Raw genomic sequence first — 21,113 nt, 5'->3', positions numbered from 1 at the left:
GTAGCGGGAAATGGTCCTTAGAAGTGGCGGCATTCAATTTTCGGTAGTCAATACATACACGCCACCCGGTAACCGGTCGGGTGGCAATTTGTTCACCACTTTCATCCTTGACTACTTGAATGCCGGCCTTCTTAGGCACAACTTGGGTGGGACTCACCCAAGCACTATCCGAAATTGGATAGATGATTCCCGCATCCAACCATTTAATTACCTCCTTTTTAACTACCTCCCTTAGGTTCGGGTTCAACCGCCTTTGAGCTTCTCGTGTCGGTTTGGCATCTTCGGTTGTGATGATCTTGTGCATGACAATTGATGGACTAATTCCTTTGAGATCGGCAATTGTCCATCCGATAGCCCCCTTGTTTTCCTTCAAGACTTCGAACAATGCTTGCTCTTGGGCCAACTCCAAATTAGAGGCAATAATGACCGGTAAAGTGTCATTATCCCCTAAAAACACATACTTCAAATGGCTCGGCAAGTCTTTGAGCTCCAACTTTGGCGGTTCCTCCAATGATGGTTTCGTACCCGAATCGATCTCCACCGGTAGACCCTCGAATTGGTGGGTCCATGGTGGTCTACCTTCTTTCAACGCCATCGCATCTTGCGCTTCCTCTTCAACCCGGAGTGCATAAGCATGTACCTGTTCAGAAAAATCACACAGGCAAATATCCAAACCATCCTCCTCATACTCATGCGGGTTGCATCCATCAACTATATCTGCCATGAAACACTCATCAACACCGTTAGCATTAGAATTGTTAGTAAAAACATTCAAACGCATTTTTCTATTTCCAAAAGCCATATCGACGGTACCAAATCTACAATCAATAATAGCATGTGCGGTGCTTAAAAACGGCCGACCCAAAATTATATTTTGTTGTTGCTTAGGGTCCGCCGATGAGTAATCCAAGACTAGAAAGTCCACCGGGTAATAAAACTCATCAATTTTCACAATTACATTTTGAACCATACCCCGAGGCAACTTATGAGACAAATCGGCCAAAACAACCGTTGTCTCCACCCTTGCTAATGGACCAAAGTCATATTGGTCATATAAGCCCCCCGGTAAAATGCTAACTCCGGCTCCAAGATCTAGCAACGCCTTAGCCATTTGAAAATTACCAACTTGTACATTAATCAATGGCGTGCCCGGATCTTGGAGCTTAGGAGGAAGCTCCCCATTTAAAACCGCACTCACTTGCCCGGTTAAATCCACCCGCTTAGGCACTTTCTTCTTGTTTTGCCTTTTTTGTGTACATAATTCTTTTAAGAATTTTGCATAAGCGGGGACTTGTTTTATTGCATCGAGGAGTGGGAGATTTATTTTTACTTGTTTAAACATGTCCCACATCTCCTCTTTTTGAGGACCTCTCGACACAATAAAATTTTTCTTTCCCGGGTCAAGTAAGGCCGATGGAAATGGGACTTGACTCGGTTCACCCTCAACTTTTTCATTCTTTTCATTTTCACCCAAACCCGGTTTTTTAACAATTGTTTCTTTTGGTTTAACCGGTGAAATTTCATCATCACTTTCAATTCCCGTGACATCCTCAACTACCCCCTCAACCAATTCGGGTGACAAATTGGCTTTAAATTCTTTTCCACTCCTCAAAACACTAACATGATTAATATTAACGTTACCTCGTGACGAACCATGTGAAGGGTTTACCTTAGTGTCGCTTGGAAGTTGACCCTTACTTTTCTTCAATTCCGCCACGTCGGTTGCCAATTGACCCATTTGGGTTGTTAGTGATTGGATGCTTTTGTCACGAACCTCATCCTTTTGCATTCGCACTTCATCAAGTTGGTTCCGTTTTTGCATCTCCATTTGCATGCTCTTTAGCATCTCCATCATCTCGTTTCCACCCGAAGACCCCCCTTGTTCTTGACCCGTTTGGTATTGCTTTTGATAACCTTGGTTATTTCCGCCTCGGTATCCACCTTGGTTATTGTAAGATTGGCGTGAACCAAAGTTACCTTGGCTACCTTGAAAATTCGGGTTTGCTTGATTTGAAGGGTTCCCATATCTAAAATTCGGGTGGTTCCTCAACCCGGGGTGGTAGGTATTGGAGTTCATGTTGTTGTAGTTCCTACCACCTCCTCGTTGACCTTGACCTTGAACCGCATGGACTTCTTCGTATTGCCCTCCCAATATCCCTTGGCAATTTTCAGCCGCATGACCTATTTCATTACACAAAGCACAAACATCATAAATTTGGTTAGTGGTTTGAGCATTACCATCATCTATGGCGTGCACTTGAGGTCGGGTAGTGGTCGGTCGGGCTCTTCTTGAGGCTTGAACTTTCCTCTTTGATGTAGTTGCCATGCTTTCCAAGAACTCCCAATCATCGTTCTCATAGTTTTTTCCAAAAGTCCCACCGGTGATAGACATCAAATCACGTGCATCTTCGGCACTCAACCCCTCGTGAAAGGCATTCATCAACTTCCACAATTCAATTCCATGGTGAGGGCAATTTTTAATCATCATATTGAAACGCTCGAATGCCTCATGAAACATCTCACCATGTTGTTGTTGGAAGCTTCTCAACCCCTTCCTTGCATCGTTGGTCTTTTGGGCGGTGTAAAACTCATCCAAGAAAGTTTGTTGCATCTCCCCCCATGTATATATGGATGCCGAAGGTAACGTGTAGAACCATTTTTTCGCCTTCTCTTCCAATGAAAATTGGAACAAAACCAATTTAATATCGTCGGCTGAAAACCCTTGACTCCCAAGAGTGTTGCAAATCGAGTCATAAGCCTCTAAATGAAAATAAGGCTCCTCCGTTGCCAACCCCTTGTACTTTGGTAAACTTTGCAAAGAGTTGGTTCTTACTTCAAATGTTCGCCCTTGATCATTATGAGGAATGACTACCGGTGAAGGGTTTTGAGTGATTACCGGCCGAAAATGTGCTTCAATGCCCCTCACATTTTCTCTAAGGTGTCTCCTTGGTACACCATACCTACCTCTTGGAATAATAGGACCATTTGGCCTTGGTACTTGCCCTTGTGGTGCGATTGGTTGTTGAAACTGTTGTTGTCGCATCGGTGGGCGTTGAGGTGGTCTTTGAAATTGTTGTTGTACATGTTGTGGCCGGACTTGTTGCAATGGAATAGGTGGTTGCATTGGTGGCCCTTGTGGTCTTGGCCGAATGTGTTGTGGTATAAGTTGTTGTTGTGGCATTCCACCAACACTTGCCATCCCTTGAGATTGACTTTGCACATACCCAAACTCCCCTTGATCACCATAACCTCCATAAACGTACCCATCATCATCATACCCCTCAAAATCTTCAAATCCCTCATCATAACCATCTCCTTGAATTCCCGAAGTTTGCCCAAATGGGATAGTCGAATACTGAAAACCCGATTGTTGTGGTCTAAAGGATGAAGTAGTATGCACAATAGTTGAATTTGGTGCAATTGTGAAGGTGGATGATGATTGACCCGCAGTTGGGGGAAAGAAGTGAGATAATGGTGGGATTGTGGTGGATGGATTGTAAGTGATGGTAGGCTCAGCTTGAGTGGTGATTGGTTGGGTGACATTGGATGGTGTAAATTCAGCGGTGGTATTAGGTAATGTGGTATTTGGTGATGGTTGGGTGGAAGTAGGTATAAAGGGTGAGGATGATTGACCCGTTGTAGGTGGAATTTGAGAATCAGCCATGATGTTTCTCGGTGTGATGGGTGAAGTGGGTGAACCGATGATTTTGTTTTCTCGTACTAAAACTCTGTTTTGTCTTAGCGTTCTTTCAATTTCCGGATCAAACGATAGCGGTGATGACCTGTGAGAGCCTCTAGTATGCATACACCTGAAGTACCTGCACACTAAACACAACCAACGTAAACCCGAAAATAACAAAACAAAACTATTAAACTAACACACGTTGCGCACTACTCCCCGGCAACGGCGCCAAAATTTGACGTGATGTCGTGGGTCACGCAAATTTAATCCCCAAAACAACTATAGATAGTGGTAAGAGGGTATCGAACTCAGGGAGTATGTGGAAGGTATGTCAATTGTATAGCTTTGTACTTAAACTAAAATTAAACTAAATTGCAGAAATTAAAATTCAAGAGTTTGGATTGTTGTTTTAGAAAACTAAATTAAAAACTAATTTCAAATCAAATGTTGGTTGTAAAACAGATTAGGAGAGAACAATGATCATCTTAGGTTTCAGTTTCTTTGAACAATTGTGTGTAATTCCAACTAGAAAGAGTTACATAGACATAACTCGTGTATAGATAATTGAAGTGATAAAAGGGAACAAAGTACTCGGATTATATAAACGCGAGGTTGTTTCCCGATGACCAATTAATCAATAACAAACCCTAACCCTTCCCGTGATATCTCGATTGCCAACGGCACCAAGAACGTACGATTAAGACTAGAAATTGCAATATCGATTAACAAATTACAATCAACCAAACATACACCATGATACTCAAGCAATGCAAGTTATCATTCTAGAAATTCAGAAATAAAACACACAAAAGTTCAAGAAACCTTCACCTAAGATGATCACCGAAGAGTTTAGCCGGACATGGCTTGGTGAATCATCATAATAGCAAATCCAATGTTCATGCGAATCGAAAATACAAACCGAATGATAGAAATTGTCCAAAACCAAGCAAGCACAGCCAAATTCGCCCCTAAGATGTTCTCTAACCGTTCAATGATGAGGAATGATGAAAAGACGCCATCAAACTAACTTAATTGTGGCAGTTACACTTTTTCCGTCAGACACCACCGTAATTTACGGCTCCACCGTAAATTACGGTGGACAATAAAATGTTACGGTGTCTAGAGACTGATTTACGGTGGGGAACAGATGAAATCCAGGTCCACCGTAAATTACGGTAGGACCGTAATTTACGGTTGTGAGCTGACTTGTCTTCTTTGTTTTGTCTCTTGTTCCACGCTCGACCCGTTCATCACCAAAGTCTCCAAAGCTGCATTTAATCCATCTTTTAACTCCCGAACCGCACCTGAAACATAAGCAACAGTAGTTATCTAATTCAAGATAATTACACGATTAAGTGAAGGATTATTTTATCTTTTAACATGCTTAAGGGTTGTCCAATGGACCACCCGTCAATTATACCCATTACTTGGGCTTAATAACTTGCGTTCCACACTCCCAATACCCGGTTTGCGAGAACACATATTCGACCTATTTGATGTTCAAGTTCATAAACTTGAATCATTCACATTCCTTCATGGAATTATTTGTTTTTCATCTACAACCCATTTACCCGGGTTCATTACTTGCTTCTGTTGTTATCTTTAAACGTTGTTTTGAACTTTAAACTTTGGACTTTAGACATTAATAGTCACTAATCGTATTGCTAGTGATGAAAACTGTTTTATTATGCTTATTGTTCAATATGATTAGTGGCATGATCCTGGTCAGTCGCACACCTCGCGGTAGTACTCCGCATGTGGAAATTGAGGGTGTGACATTGTAATTATTTAAAAAATTCTTGAATGCAAACAAGTATGAATGAAAAACATGAACAATCTATAATAAAACTGAAAACAATAAATCTGAACAAAAAACTAAACAAATTTTGATAACATATACACAAACTATAAATACTTTTATGCAAAAATTCAAAAAACCCATACAAAAAACCTTTTATACGTTAATATGAGAAGATCATCAAACATGTACCAACAACTTAAACCACATAAAATCTACAGTTTTTTATTTCAGAGAAAAATAATAGAGCTAAAAGCTTAAAAACACGTTTAAACTTATTAAAATAAAAAAAACAGTAACAACATTCAACTAGCATGTTAAGTGGTTTGAAGATTCGTTGTTCGATTGATAGTTCAAATTTAGGGTTTCAACATAAAAGATCAAAACAAAAACATTAGTAACTTCGATTAATGTTGAACAATCGAACATAACACACAAACAACATACCTATGATTTTGTCCACACGATGAAGAAGATGATGCGGAATATGTCGGTGTTGATTTCAATAACAAAAAAAAAATATACAATCAAACATCAACAACTTCGATTAACAAAAATCAATACATAATCAACACAAGTACATCACATACCTTAATTTTTTCGATCGGGTTTGAAAGATAGTAAAAGAAAAATGTTGTTAACATGATTCGAATCAATGTTTTTAAAGTTAATAATCGACATGATCAAAATGATGACATACACAAAGAAATTAATGGATCAACAACTACCTTGAGTTTTTTCCCAAAGTGGTGTTGGGGGAAAATATTTACCATTTTAGTGTTCCTTCAAAAATATTTACCAAAATAGTGTTTTCTCTTATTTTTTATTATAACTCATTTATTTATTAGAATAAAAAATTAGAAAAAGGGCAAAATCCCTCCGACGTTTCAGTTTATCAGTTCCATACCCATTGCTGTTCTCTGCACCATCGCTGAACTCCATCAAAGCCAAGTAAATCAATCATTACGAGAACATAGATCGATCGCGAAACAGGTATCTCCATAATCATCTCATCTGAAACAATATTGCATTAGGGTTTAGTTGAAACCACAATTTTTGAAAGTTTATAGTGATACGATTCTGTGTTTATTAATGGCTTCATATTAACATTGATTGTTAATGGCTTCATATTGACATTGAAACCACAATTTTTGAAAGTTTATATTGACATTGATTCTCTGTTTATTAATGGATAATTAGAATATGATTTAATGTTTAATGGCTTCATATTGACGTTGTTTGTACATTGATTCTATGTTCTCGTAATAAACACCATTGGCTTCATATTGCCACCACCCATTATTTATTATGTTGAAATCATCTTATGTTGTACAGAATGCCATAAATTTTGAAAGATATTAAAACTTCCTGAATCCTTTATTTCATAGTTAATTTTTATAATTGTTTTTTTTCCAGGATGAACCAAGTTAATGTTGTATCACATATAATTCAAAATGAGGATTTTAACGCAATTTCTCAAATGGCGGTTGTGAACAATGCCGATGTGAATGAAACTGAAACCGATGTGGATGATGTGTTAGAAGAGGATGAGATTGAAGATGAAACATTAGACGATAACATTCAAGTCCCTTCAACTTACACCAATTTAGAAGAAATAAATGTGAGTGCGGATGACAATTGGATGGTATCAGGCTCTGAGAATAAAACTGATTTGACTCGTGAGTTGGGAGTTGATGGTAATAATCAGATATTGCCGCTAGCATTTGCTATTGTTGAAACTGAATCTTATGCTAGCTGGAATTGGTTTCTTGCTCATGTCAAGAAACATGTGGTGAAAGATCATGAAGGGATATGTCTAATATCCGACTGTCATTCTGGAATCTTAAAGGCGGTTAATGAGCAAGGATCTCCTTAGTTGGAGCCACGTGGTTTTCACAGGTATTTTTTTTGTAACCTTCATCGTATTGATTTTACAACTCACACTTTAAAGCTTGTCTACAGGTATTGCTTAAGGCATTTTATCAACAACTTTAATGATAAGTTTCGCAACTCACAACTGAAAACTTTAGCTTACCGTGCTGGGAGTCAAAATCAAATTCGAAAGTTCAACTCCATTATGGAAGAAATTGGGAAAATAAATCGACAAGCTCGTCAATGGCTTGAGAGTCATGCACTTGATAAATGGACACTTGCGCATGATGGTGGTAAGCGATATGGGCTGCTTACTACAAACTTGTCAGAGATATTCAACAGTGTAGTTAAAGGTGCTCGTTTTTTACCAATCACAGCATGTGTTCAACTTACATTTTATAGATTGGTTAACTATTTTGATGTAAGGCGTCCTATGGGATCTAATGCTCAAGCTAACGGAGATGTGTATACTCCTCATGTTGCTGCAAAACAAGCAGCTTTGATGTCAAAAGCTAGTGCACATTCTTTAAGATCATTTAACCGACAAAAAGGAATATTTGAGGTGATAACTCAAAAGGGAAAAAATGTTCAAATAGTTAATTTGGAACAAAAAACTTGCACATGTGGTAAGTGGGAGATATTCAAGTATCCGTGTTCTCATGTTTTGAGTGCATGTGCCAATCTTTCTTTAAACACTTGGCAATATGTTCATAAATGCTACTCAATTGTTGATTATTGTGCTACTTGGTCGTATGAGTTTTCGCCACTCCCTCATGAAGCATATTGGCCACAACCATAATCTATTAGAGAGTTACTTCCCAATTCAGATCTAAAACGAGATAAAAGGGGTCGTCCTCGCTCAACAAGGCTACGGAATGGAATAAATATTAAAGAGAAGAAAAGGACTGTGCTTTGTGGTATTTGTAGACGACCTGGCCATAACCGGGCAAGATGTCCCGCTAAGCCTAGAAGAATGAATAACGATCACTAAGTTGGTTGAATTTTTTGACATGTTTTCTTTTAATCTGTTTGAAATTGAGATCGGTTGTGACTCGACTTTATTTGGCATTTTTAGTTTTGTTTGTATTTGATATTGAAACCAGTAATGCGTCAAGTTTAATATTTGATTAGCTTTGTCATGTTTTTTATTTCATTGTTTTGATTTATTTTAGATTATTCATGGCTGAAACGGTATTGTTGTTGGAGTTCAAATCATGATTGAAAAAACTAAAATAAAAATACAAATATATGGTAAATCAAATAAGAAGATTAAAAAATATCATAAAAGAACAAAAAAATTGATTCACTAAAACGTTAATGAGCACAAGAGTAAATTTGCCATTTTTCTAATTTTTTTTATCTAATAAACAATTGAATTAATAAAAAAGTAAATAAAAAATAAGAGAAAACACTATTTTGGTAAATACTTTTGAAAGAACACTAGAATGTAAATATTTTTTCCCCTAACACCACTTTGAGAAAAAACTCCAACTACCTTCGATCTTGAAATATTGTTAATCTTGTTCAAGAAGCAGAAGAAGCTGGGTGAGAGAGAGAGAGAGATAGAGAGAAAGAAAAGATGTGTAGATATAGAATGAGATTATGTAATTTATAGTATATCTGATTAACTGAATTCGGGTGAACCAAATCATAAATCCGACCCGAATACAATTCGGATCCCGCGTCCATATAGCCTCAAATTCATTCTCTCCCAAAATAAGCTTGAGGCTCCACCATAAAACACCACGTGTCTCAAATGCATCTCATTTATAATATTATATAGATGTGATTTTCAATAGCAGTTAAAAATATTTACCGTACATTAATTTACAATCTTTTCTCCCCTCACCAAAAAAAAAAAAAAAAAAACTATTCATTTTTTTGTTCTATTTAACCCTTTATTTTTTAACGTTTACACTTTTAACTCAATGGTTTTCATTTTTTACATAACCTCCATAGTTTTCATCTTTTACATTACCCTCATAGTTTCCATCTTTTACAGTTTAACCATACGGTTTCATCTTTTACATATTTGCCACAAACATTTCTATTAACACTTTTCCATTTTCAACTTTGGTCTATTGTATTTTACATCTTTTACAAATTTGTCTTTTTACGATTCATTCTAGAGTTTGCGTGTTAACACGCTGCAACGCGCACATGTGGTTCAATGTTTTTACGGTTTAACGACTCTTCGAAACTCGCGGGTCCTAAGCCGACTTAGTTATTATTTTCTATGTTTTACTTTTTCGGTCTAATTTTTGCGAGTTAACACGCCGTAACATGTGTTCGTGATCATTTTTACGTTTACTTTTTGTTCGACTTAATGGTTCTACTACAAAGCACGGGTCATAGATACTGATTTTATTTATTTATTAAAAATTGCTCAAAACGACATTTTAGCGAAGTTTTTTTTTTATAAAAAACAATTTCATTCCAATCATCAGGGCAAATTACATAAGGATAGCAGGTAGACGAGCAACAAACTGCGCCGCCATCCCTTTTTGAATAGAAAACCCTAATCTACTAAAAACAAAGTCTCGCCCCTGAGGGGTCGAAAAGTTGCTATGGACCACACGCTGAACTCTAGACAAGAACCGAACTGCCTCTGGCGCCAAGGAGCCGAACGTGTCAAACGCCAGGGGGACAAAGGCATGTTGATTATCCTCACAAGCTGTCGCGTGCTTTTCCACCTTCTTTGACTCTGCTTTCAGTACCGCTTGCCCCGCCACAAATCCATTTTCCCGGAACCCGACTAGTGGGGATACAAACGGTCGAAAAGAACAAACGGTCTAATGTTGCTGATAGAATACGGATTGATACTACTGGTGCTAACTGGGTATGGTCTTGGAAACGGGAGTTGTCGAGCGTGTCCGAAGTCAGCGAATTTTCTCAGCTGAACAATATTCTGCAGTCCGTCTCGGTCTCTGACGGGAAGGATTTGTGGTCTTGGAGCTTGGATCCTACCGGTCAGTTTAATATTAGCAGTATTCGGAAATTATTGGCTTCTTCCAATCGTATTCAGCCTGATTATGTGGTCGAGTGGAATAGCTGGTTACCTAAAAAGATTGGGATGGTAGCATGGAGAGCTTATAAAGAACGGCTGCCGACCAGAGAGGCCCTATATGCGAGAGGTATTTCGGTTCAAAACTTGGAATGCGTCTTGTGTCGAGAATATACTGAAACGTCGGACCATCTGCTTGTCTCGTGCGGCTTCGCTCAAACAGTTTGGCAAGTGGTATTTCAGTGGTGTAAATTGCAGCCGGTGATCGCTTTTAGCATACAGGATATACTCGATGCGCATAAGTTTTTTGGAGGTTCGGTAAAAAAGAAGAAAGCCTTTCATGCGGTGTGCTTAGTCACACTATGGGCCATTTGGACGCATAGAAACGGACTAATGTTCGAAGGAAAAGCAAAGTCTATCTCTAATTTAGTTGAAGAAATTAAGGTGAAAAGTTACGCGTGGGTGAAGCATCGATCGAAGGAACTGGCGATGTCATGGGAGCAATGGAGGGGGTTTGATGTCTTTTGAAGGTCTGTTTCTTTATGTTAGTTTGCGTAGATTCGGTTAATTAGGTATCTCGGTGTATGTAAACTTTGGTGTTAGCTGCTGGCTAAATATTAATAAAGGTTTTTTGTTGGCCGTTCAAAAAAAAAAGAAAGAGCAAATACGGACATAAATAGAGACAAGAAAAAACAATAATTGGGCATTGAAGGTGAAAGCCACCAGCACAGTGGTCAAATAAGAAGCCACTGGTTAAGACATTTATTATGCAAGACACCAAGATTGCCTTTCCCGCATGTAAGACTGATGGCTACGCTACACCAATATTTTCTTCTGCTCACTACACCCACCCATGTTACGCTTGTCTTCTAACATTACAACTTTTTAAGCTTTATCCAATGTATATAATATTTTTACTTATCAGCAAATCTTATGATTAAACGTATCCAGTAAAATCTTACTCATAACAAAAGCTATATGTATGATATAAGGAGAGACGAGATCAACCCTTATATCTATTAACGTATTAGTTGTGCGTGATAGGAGAATTTCAGAGTTAAGGAGGCTTGAGTGAGAATAATTTAAAAATGGGTGAAGCTTAAAAAAGTCTCCACTCGAGAATCATAAACAAATGTGAGAGATCTTGTCGGTAAATAGATAATATTGTTTAGTATGAGTGGCCGAATATTTACAATTACTGTGAGTATATCACTTGTATGATAAAAACTTTGTAAAGAAAAACTATCAAAACATATTTTATAATACATCAAAGATAATTACAATTAAATAAATACTCCCAGTAGCCAGAGCTTGAGAAAATCAGATTCTCAAACAAGAGCAACAAGTATAAGAAAAAGAATAGAATAAATAAATACCCATGAAACTGATACAATATAAAAACTTTGTTGCGAAGACTTTGGTAACAATATCAAGCTCCACCCTCAACTAATTAGGAGCCTAAATAATATAGCAATGCAAAGCACACCAAAAGCGAACATGATACTATTAAACTATTACCAAATTACCAATTTTTTAATTCTCTCAGTTTAAAATAAATATGAATTGTTGTAAATAACAAATTAAATAAATTGAAAAACACCATGTATACCATTTTACCATGTGAGTTGTTCCACCATGGCATTTGCATGTTTCCATACTTTCATAGAAAGAAAAACATAAAGAGAAGAGTTACATTAACCTTACTTAAATCTCCCAACAAACCAATCTTACCATGCACATATTACATACCAAAACAACCTTAATAGTTAGATACTTCAACATTAAAAACTAAAAAAGAAACTTAAAACTAACCCCAAATAACCAATTCATACAGCTTTCAGATCAAACACTCTTGTTTTCATATGCTTAGAAGATCATGTGTCTGCTTTTGTTCTTGGTCATCTTTACCACCTCTCGTCGGAGATTCCACAGCGGGTGATGGAGGAATATCAACCGTAGTAGCGGCAACCGTGGCGGTGGAATCCCCATCTCCCGACTTGGAATTCGGAGGCTTCGGAAGCTCTGTTAACATCTGAACAACTTCTCTCATGGTCGGACGCTCAACCGCCTGTTCTTCAACACACAACATTCCGACGTAGAACAAGTGCATCACCTCGTGGATCGGAACCGTCGACAACCGAGGATCCAGGATTTGAACAACACCTTCCTTGTTTCCATCTGTCATCTTTCTAACCCATTGTACAATATCCACCCCATCCCCAAACTCACCGACCGGTTTCCTCCCCGTTACCAGTTCCAACAGAACCACACCGAAACTGTACACGTCACTCTTTTCATCAACCTTAAGTGTGTAAGCATATTCTGCAATTGCATATCACATAATAAACACATCTAAAAAGTTAAAAACCTTAGTTAAATTAATAATATGAGAAACATTAATGATCATAACTCATACAAACCTGGGGCTATGTAGCCGTAAGAACCGGCGATAGCGGACATGCATTCTGAAGTACCGGAATCCTGCAAGAACTTAGCAAGCCCGAAATCGGCGACATGCGCTTCGAAATCAAAGTCCAAAAGTATGTTGTTTGACTTCACGTCGCGGTGGAGAATCAACGGCGAACAATCATGATGCAAGTAGCAAAGACCCTTTGCGGCTTCAACGGCAATCTTATACCTTGTATCCCAATGCAGATGGCCTCCTTTCTTTCCATGAAGCATTTCACCTAAACTCCCATTCGGCATGTACTCGTAAACCAACAGATTTGTCTCATGGTTAGAGCAAAACCCTAACAATCGAACAATATGTCGGTGTCGAATCCTCCCTAAAGTCTGAATCTCTGCATTGAACCCGTGGTCATGCGATGAACCACGGCTCATTGCCGGAAGTCGTTTGACTGCAACGATCTCGTTGTTCGGCATCACGCCTTTGTAAACGATCCCGGCCCCGCCTTTCCCGATTATGTTATCTTCTTTCAAACTATCGAGAACATCGTCACAAGTGAAGTCTAACCGCTGGAAAGCAGTGAGCTTCCACGCGCGAGCTTTGCTTGCTTTCTTTATAGATCGTGCTTTGATGATCGCTGCAACGGCAAATGCAATGGAGCAAAGAAGCAGGCCGATAACAAGCAGCAGCTTCACTGAAGCGGAAAGCGGTCCTTTCGAATGCGGTTGATGAGTACCGTCTGCAACCCCTTCTTTGCATGGTCCTAAATACGGTCCACAAAGATCCGAATTCCCCAAAAAGGATGTGTAATTGAAGTAACTGAACTGACCAGTACCCGGAACCAAACCCGACAGATTGTTATACGAAAAATCAACCGACGTCAAGCTTTGCATTGAAGCAATAGACGTCGGAATGCTGCCAACCAATTCATTACGCGATAGATTCAAGTAATTCAATATATGCATGTCCGTAATCTCGGTCGGGATCTCACCCGACAGCTGGTTTCGACTAAGATCGACATACGTCAACAGCTTACACCGACTAATCTCAGGTGCAATCTCGCCCGACAAATTATTATGACTAAAATCAATCTTGGAAAGCTGCTGGAGCTTCCCAATCTCACCAGGAATACTCCCAGAAAACATATTACCATCAAGCAAAAGCTTCTGCACACCAGAAAACTTACTAATAGTAGCCGGTAACGGACCGGTCAACCGATTATTCGACAAACTAAGCTGACCGAGATTAACCGAAACCGACTCACTAACCGGTAGCTCCCCAGACAGAAAGTTATTCTGCAGCTCAACCTGTGACAAATCAGGCAAACTAAAAAGCCCTTTAGGAATCGAACCGTTGAGGAAATTCTCCCCCATTCGGATTCGATACAAAGACTTACATTCCCCTAAAGCCTCCGGGATGGGTCCAAACAGAAAGTTACCCAACACAATAACCGTTTCAAGGTTGTTTCCGGTGCATAAACCAGCAGGAAGTGCACCGGTAAGCTTGTTGGAACTCAGATCAAGGAACTTCAACCTTCCGTTTAACCCAAGACCGGGCGGGATGCTGCCAGTGAAGTTATTCTCCCATAGCTGCAACACCTCTAGCTTCGGAAGCTCACCGATGAACTCCGGAATCGAACCGTGAAGTTTATTGCGAAACAAGTTCAACAAAGTCAAGTTGGTGAGATTCCGGAACGAGTCCGGAATCTCACCGGTGAACATGTTGTTAGACAGGTCCATTGATTTTAAACTTTTCAAGTATCCGAGTTCTCGAGTTAGAGAACCGGTGAGTCCGTTAACTTGAAGAAACAACGTATCTAGATTAGTTAGTTTCTCAAATTCACGAGGAACTTCACCGGTTAACCCGCAGTTAGCGGCATCTAACCGGACTAAGTTAGTTAAGTTACCGATTTCCGGCGGTATACCGCCGGTGTAAGTGTTGTAATAACCTAGATACAGTTGTTGTAATGTCGATATGTTTCCGATCTCCGGCGGAATAGGTCCGGTGAGTTCGTTACCGGAAACGGCTAGGTATTCTAACGCCGGGAGTTTACCGTACGCCGGAGGAATGACGCCGGAGAAGTAGTTACCGCCGAGATGTAAATGACGTAAGCTCGTCATTTCAGCGACGGCGACCGGTAGATCTCCGGTCATGTTGTTGTTATACAGGTCAAGGAGTTGTAGAAGCTTCAGGTTAGAAAGTTCCGGCGGGAAGGTTTCGTTGAAAATGTTGTTTGAAAGATTGAGTTGAATGAGACCGGATATGAGCGAGATCTCCGGCGGAATAGGGCCGCCGAAGTTGTTGGAGGCGAGGGAGAGGTTGACGAGGCTCTGGAGGTGGTGGATGTCGGAGGAGAGGGTGCCGGTGAGATTGAGGCCGGAGAGGTTGAGATCGGTGACGTGACGGAGAGAGTCGCACGTGACGCCGGACCAGGTGCAGTGTGACGTGGAAATGTTCCAGGTGGAGAGGGACGATTGTGGGTCGTCGGTGATTTTGGATTTGATTGATAAGAGTGCTTTGTGTTCCGGTAACCGGTGGGGTTTGGTGGTGGTGGTGATGGTGGTGGAGATGAGTTGTAGGAGGAGGATAAGGTAGAGGAACCTCATTTGTGTGTGTTTCTCTCTCACACAGTGAGATTGTAGAGAGAGAGAAGTTGCAGGAAGATGAAGGAGAAGAAGAAGAAGGGGGTGGGTGGAGTAGAGAGAGAGTGAAGTTTCTGTGTGTGTGAATGATGTTTGGTGTGATATGGATGAAAATGGTTTTATAATTATACTACTTTTTTATTTGAATTTAAATTAATATTTATTTTTTATTTATTTATTGTTTTTTTTTTTAATGGTGAATTAGGGTCACGCAAATTCTTGTAAAGCTAAAAGTATTTTATCTTTATGCCAGGCGACAAAAACATGACTAGATGTTAAAGCTCTTTTGGAAACAAAATGTTTGGTAATAGAATATGGTAATAATTATTTTTAACTACATCAAATTTTAGTGTAGTTTTCGTAGTTACTTATACTTCTTTTCAACTTTGAAAGCTACTCAATTTTATTTATTGTAAAGAGTAAACTTTCGTTTTGCTTCCTGTGGTTTGGTTATTTTAACAGTTTTGCCTCAAACCTTTAAAAGTAGCCATTTTCCTTCCTGATGTTTCGATCTTGTCTTCGGTTTGCTCCCAGGCTCTAACTTAGTTAAAATTTTCAATTTAAGGTAGGGGTATTTTGGTAATTTTACTGATACAAGTATGTAACTTTATTTATTCCTTAATTTTTTTTGTATTTTATTGATATTATAATTCTAATTATTTATTCCTCATACATATCGCCTATGATACAGGTTAGAGATTTACAACTCACATCCTGTTCAAATGGATTTCACAACCCTATTTTCTAAAAGTGAACCATCATTGGCAACGACATTCACATCCAAACAACTTCGGCTTTCTTCTAGATCTAGCAAAAATGAGAAGTGCTCTGCAGATCCGACAAACAAGATGATGTTTCGATATGGGTTAGATTACAGATCCGACCCGACCTGTAAACAACACCGGTTTCCGGTCGAGTCGCCAGCCACCGGCCTGGCCGGCCGGCAAAGTATCAAACAGTTAAACATGCTTAGTCGGACCTCCTTGACTAATGGTTGTCGGTTCAACCAGCCAGACCGGCCGGTCATCACCACCCTTCCCTTCTGTTAGAGACCACCACCACCACCATCACGTCATCATCACGACCCCTTCCCTTCTGCTAACAGACCACCACCACCACCATCACGTCATCATTACCCCTCCCCTTCTGCCGTCGGACCTCACCACTACCACCATGACTGTCGTTGGAGTTAACCACCACTAAAGTCATCGTACCCAACCACCACCGCCGCGTCTTGAAAATCTTGTAATCGGCCAAGGTTTGTAGTGATTTCCGATCAAATCTTGTCTAGGGTTTCAAATCATATTCGAGTTTATGGTTTCAAATCTCGTTTTTGATCTCGTGTGGATTTTGTGGATCTAGATCAGTTGTAGATCTCTTTGCCGTTGCCGCTTGAAGATGTAGTTTCAAATCGAGTTTGTGGATCCAGATCTAGTTTGGGGAGGGAGGGTTTAAGGATGATGCTCTTGAGTTGCGATGTGTTTAGATCTGGGATTGTTCCATCTTGTTAGTGTGGTGGTGTGTGTTGTTTTTTGTGGCAGGTGATCTATGTTGTTGATAGGTTATGGTGGCTATTAGTCTGGTATAAAGAGGGGTAAGATAGAAAGAGTGAATGTTTTAAAAAAAACATATAGAGATATTATTTATGAAAAGACGAAAATGCCCTTGCTTTTGTTAGTAAAGTTACTGAAATGCCCTTACCTTAAATTGAAAATTTTAACTGAGTTAGAGCCTTGGAGCAAACCAGAGACAAAATCGAAACATCAGGGAGGAAAATGGCTATTTTTAAAAGTTTGGGGCAAAACCGTTAAAGTGACCAAACCACAGGGAGCAAAACAGAAGTTTACCCTATTGTAAAATATAAATTACCTTTGTTTAAATTCATAAATTGAATAAGTTAATTATTATTTAGTAACCAGTAGTAATACCCGTGTGTAAAAACACGGGTGATTTTTATAAACAGTAAACTGTCATTTTGGTCTCTGAGTTTTGGTCACTTTTGACACTTTAGTCCAAAACTCAAACCTTTTAGATCTGGGTCCATGTGGTTTCACTTTTATTGCCACTTTAGTCCAAAAATGAAATCAGCTAATATTTGGCTAATAAAATCCATTTATTTTGTTCTTTCCTCAAGGGTAAAATGGTTAATATAATTTTATTATAACACATTATTAATTAAATTAATTAACTTAAATATCCCTTTGACCCTTGACCTTATAACAACAGACTTATCATCTTCATCTTCCCCCAAACCTAAACCCTAATCCATCATCTTCTCCAAACCCCATTCTCCTGCAACTGTGTTAATCGACAATGGTGGTATGCACATGTGGAGCCCCAACCCAACTGAGAACATCTTGGACAACACAAAACCCAGGTCGTCGATTTCATCGCTGCAACAAACCATCCAGCTGTGGATTCATTGCTTGGGCTGAGCCATCGAAGATTCAGAACCCTGTTGTGATGATTCCTGCACTGTTGGACACCATTAAGCGGCACGAAGAGAATGCAATACAGATGGGAAATAGGAACCTGAAACTTGAAGAAGAAGCAAAACAATGGCTCAGGAGAAGAAGATGCTAAAACTTATCTTAGGTTTCAGTTTGTTCTTGTTCACGGTCTACTATGTTAAGTCTGCTTAGGATGTGTGGCTTTGGAGAAGATGATGAATTAGGGTTTGGGTTTGGGGGAGATGAACATGATAAGTCTGCTTTTATAGGGTCAACGGTCAAATTTAATTTAATTAATTTAATTAATAATGGTTTTTTTAACGGCCAACAGAATCAATCCCGAGCACTCTCGGGGCACCCACTGGACCAAACGGAGTACTCCGAGAGTAACCCGAGTCCACCACCAATTTCGGGGAAAACCCGGTAACCCACCCGCCCGTAGGCACGACGGTGAAATTACCAGTAAAACCCATTTGGCTGAAGGTTCGAACTCAGGTTTCCCTGGGGCTCCTATCATTGCCCACCAATGCCTCACTCTGCACCAAGTGGGAGTTGAACATGCATCTCTCAAGAGAAATACAAGGCTTCTACCACTTGATCTAGAGATAATTGACAATCTAATTAATAATGTGTTATAATAAAATTATATTGACCATTTTGCCCTTGAGGAAAATGACAAAATAACAGAATTTTTATTAGCCAAGTATATCAGTTGATTTCATTTTTGGACCAAAATGGCAATAAAAGTGAAACCACAAGGACCCAGATTTAAAAGGTTTGAGTTTTGGACTAAAGTGACAAAAGTGACCAAACCTCAGGGACCAAAATGGCAGTTTACTCTTTTTAGAAATTCATGCATACCACATTTTAATAGAAAGTATAGATAGGTGTATGGATATTGTAATAGAAAGTATAGATAGGTGTATAGATATTGTAATTTTTAGTTTAGTTTTTCTTTTGATTAATTAATATTAAATTAGTCATGAGTTATTCTCATAAATTTTGCATTTTAATGCATTTGAACTCTGATTTACAACTAAACAAATAATCAGCCTAAACAAATAATCAAAAGTAGTCACTACCTTTCATCATAAAAAGCGAGAACTACTATTTTACTTTGCCGAATGTTCATATCTGTTGGAAATGGGTTTTTCAAACTTCAATACAGAAGTTGTAAAACATCAAACGAATATACTAACAAACTTAAAATCTTTACTTTGAAAAAAATCAATAGAATTTGAATACAACTTAACTTTCAACAAACATTAACTACAATCATACAATCACCTGCCTCAACAACTTTCACCAAAGCCCAATAAAGAGTCTCTTACCCAGCAACATCTCATTTGCTACATGTTGTGTCCTGACTACATATGCTGCTGATCCAACAATCTCCCTATAGAACAGATGATGCCAAAACTCTTCTTTATTACTGATCTTTATTTCTCATCAACATATCCCTGATTTATCCTTTGAATTGTAGTTCAAGGTCTAGGAAGAACATGTCTTCTTCATCATCCCTTTCAAGTTGAAGGTCCAACAAATCTTGGAGATCGTATGCATTCAGACCATATGCACTCTCCATTTTAAGTTTTTTAACACTACCATCTGACCTGATCAAAGTCAATACGTGGGTGTCTGAGGATGACTTCCACTTAACTATTTTTGGATCAGATGGTTTTCTTGAACTTGAAAAGAATAATCAGTAAACGTTAACTAAGGGAGGTCGGGGCACTATACGGGTAGGCTTCCATTGGTTGCTACCCTGGCCAACACATCGCCGCAACTCATGCGGGTTGGCTGGGCCAGCTCCCATACCCGCTAACCATCGCACACATCAAGAAAAATTGACCGTTTGAATTGTGTTTTGACCGCATGGTCAATTTAAAAAAAATCATTTCAAAAAATTTATTCACCTCTCTATATAAAACCAACCATACCACACAACCAAAACCATAAAATTCTCTGTATTTTATATTCACATTCACCAACCATTTTCAATCTTTCATATTCACAATCCAATGGCAAACCCATGGACGAAAAAAGAAGAAGACATTGTGTTGACGTTATCTTATGTAGCGGTCCAACATGAACTCATATCTCCTACGAGACGATCCACCTTTTGAAGTTGGGTGCACGGGCTATTTGCAACCTATGTGGGTGACACGAACCGAAACGCGCATCAATTAGATTTACGATTCACCTACACCCGTTACCAAATTTCTAGATTCCACGCCATATTCTTGAATGTGTCAAACCCCAACAACGAGCTCTCGAAGGATGAGCTTATTCAAGTTGCTTGTATCGACTACAAGCACCACTTCGACGAGGATTTCACCTACATAGCGGCGTGGTGTATTCTTGCGAACTATGTTTAAGTTATAAATTTTTAGGTTTTATGATTTTAATTTTATGTAATGTTTTAAAATTTAAGTTTTAATTATGTGTAATGTAGTAAGTTTATGTAATGTTTTAAGTTTAAGTCTTAATTATATGTAGTGTTTTAAGTTATTTAATCTTAAATTTTAAGTTTTAGGATATTTAATTTTGAGATATAATTAAAAAAATTAAATAAAAAAGTTTGTGGCTATGGTAGGCGTCACCATCATTTACTAGTAAATGGGTACTTGGTGCACTTTTTAAGTTGATGAATAGGGGTTAGTCGGGACTAGGGTAGATTACTTAATTTTGATATTTATGAAAAAGTTATACAGTACTTGAATAATGTTAAAAGTTGAACGTTAATTACTATTGTATAACATGTACTCTTATAAAATACTAGGTTATAACCTCGTGTATTACACGGGGTTGAATAAATAAATTTTGTATACTAAATAAAAAAACAATATATCTTTTAAAAACCTCATTTATTGTACGGGTTGAATAAATATAATTTTATATATTAAATAATAAAAGGTTAAGTCTATAAGAACCATATTGTACGGTTTGAATAAATGTAATTTTATATACCAAATAAAAAAGTTATATCTTTAAAACCACGTGTATTACACAGGTTGAATAAATGTAATATTGTTTACCAAATAATAAAATAATACATCTTCAAAAACCTCATTTATTACACGGGCTGAATAAATGTAATTTTATATACCAAATAATAAAAAATTATATCTTTAAAAATATGCGCATTACACGGTTTGAATAAATGTATTTTTCTGTACTAAATAATAAAAAATATATATCCTTAAAAAACCCCGTGTATTGTACGAATTGAATAAATCTAATTTTATATATCAAATA

The 21,113-nt window shown here is 38.4% G+C and overlaps 1 protein-coding gene and 1 non-coding gene across 3 annotated transcripts; one reads left to right on the top strand and one right to left on the bottom strand.

Moving 5' to 3' along the window:
* The first annotated feature begins 2,456 nt into the window (after positions 1-2,456).
* On the top strand, positions 2,457-2,562 carry LOC118485182. Its single transcript, XR_004875487.1, has one exon. It is a non-coding gene; the product is annotated as a small nucleolar RNA R71 (small nucleolar RNA).
* Positions 2,563-11,962: 9,400 nt separating this feature from the next.
* Positions 11,963-15,508, bottom strand: LOC110895499 (leucine-rich repeat receptor-like serine/threonine-protein kinase BAM1). 2 transcript variants are annotated; one of them, XM_035981067.1, is made up of 3 exons: positions 14,481-15,508; positions 12,777-14,447; positions 11,963-12,678 (listed from the first exon to the last, which is right to left on the bottom strand). In XM_035981067.1, exons 1-3 carry the CDS (start codon positions 15,367-15,369, stop codon positions 12,215-12,217), a joined length of 3,024 nt encoding a protein of 1,007 aa, XP_035836960.1. In that variant the 5' UTR covers positions 15,370-15,508; the 3' UTR covers positions 11,963-12,214. The 2 variants fall into 2 exon arrangements, with proteins under 2 accessions (XP_035836960.1, XP_021998518.1); XM_022142826.2 differs by having other exon boundaries at positions 12,777-15,508.
* Positions 15,509-21,113: the final 5,605 nt, after the last annotated feature.

Source organism: Helianthus annuus, chromosome 12 (assembly GCF_002127325.2).
Source record: "Helianthus annuus cultivar XRQ/B chromosome 12, HanXRQr2.0-SUNRISE, whole genome shotgun sequence".
NCBI classification, from domain to species: Eukaryota; Viridiplantae; Streptophyta; class Magnoliopsida; order Asterales; family Asteraceae; genus Helianthus; species Helianthus annuus.
The sequence above is the reverse complement of the archived record's forward strand: the minus strand, read 5'-3'. Positions and strand labels throughout refer to the sequence as shown.

What these genes read in the sequence shown, in the direction of transcription:
- LOC110895499 (XM_022142826.2), bottom strand. Translation starts at nt 15,369, where the DNA reads ATGAGGTTCCTCTACCTTATCCTCCTCCTACAACTCATCTCCACCACC. An exon ending in TTACGGCTACATAGCCCCAG is followed by an intron (nt 12,679 to 12,776) that starts GTTTGTATGAGT and finishes ATGCAATTGCAG; the next exon opens with AATATGCTTACACACTTAAG.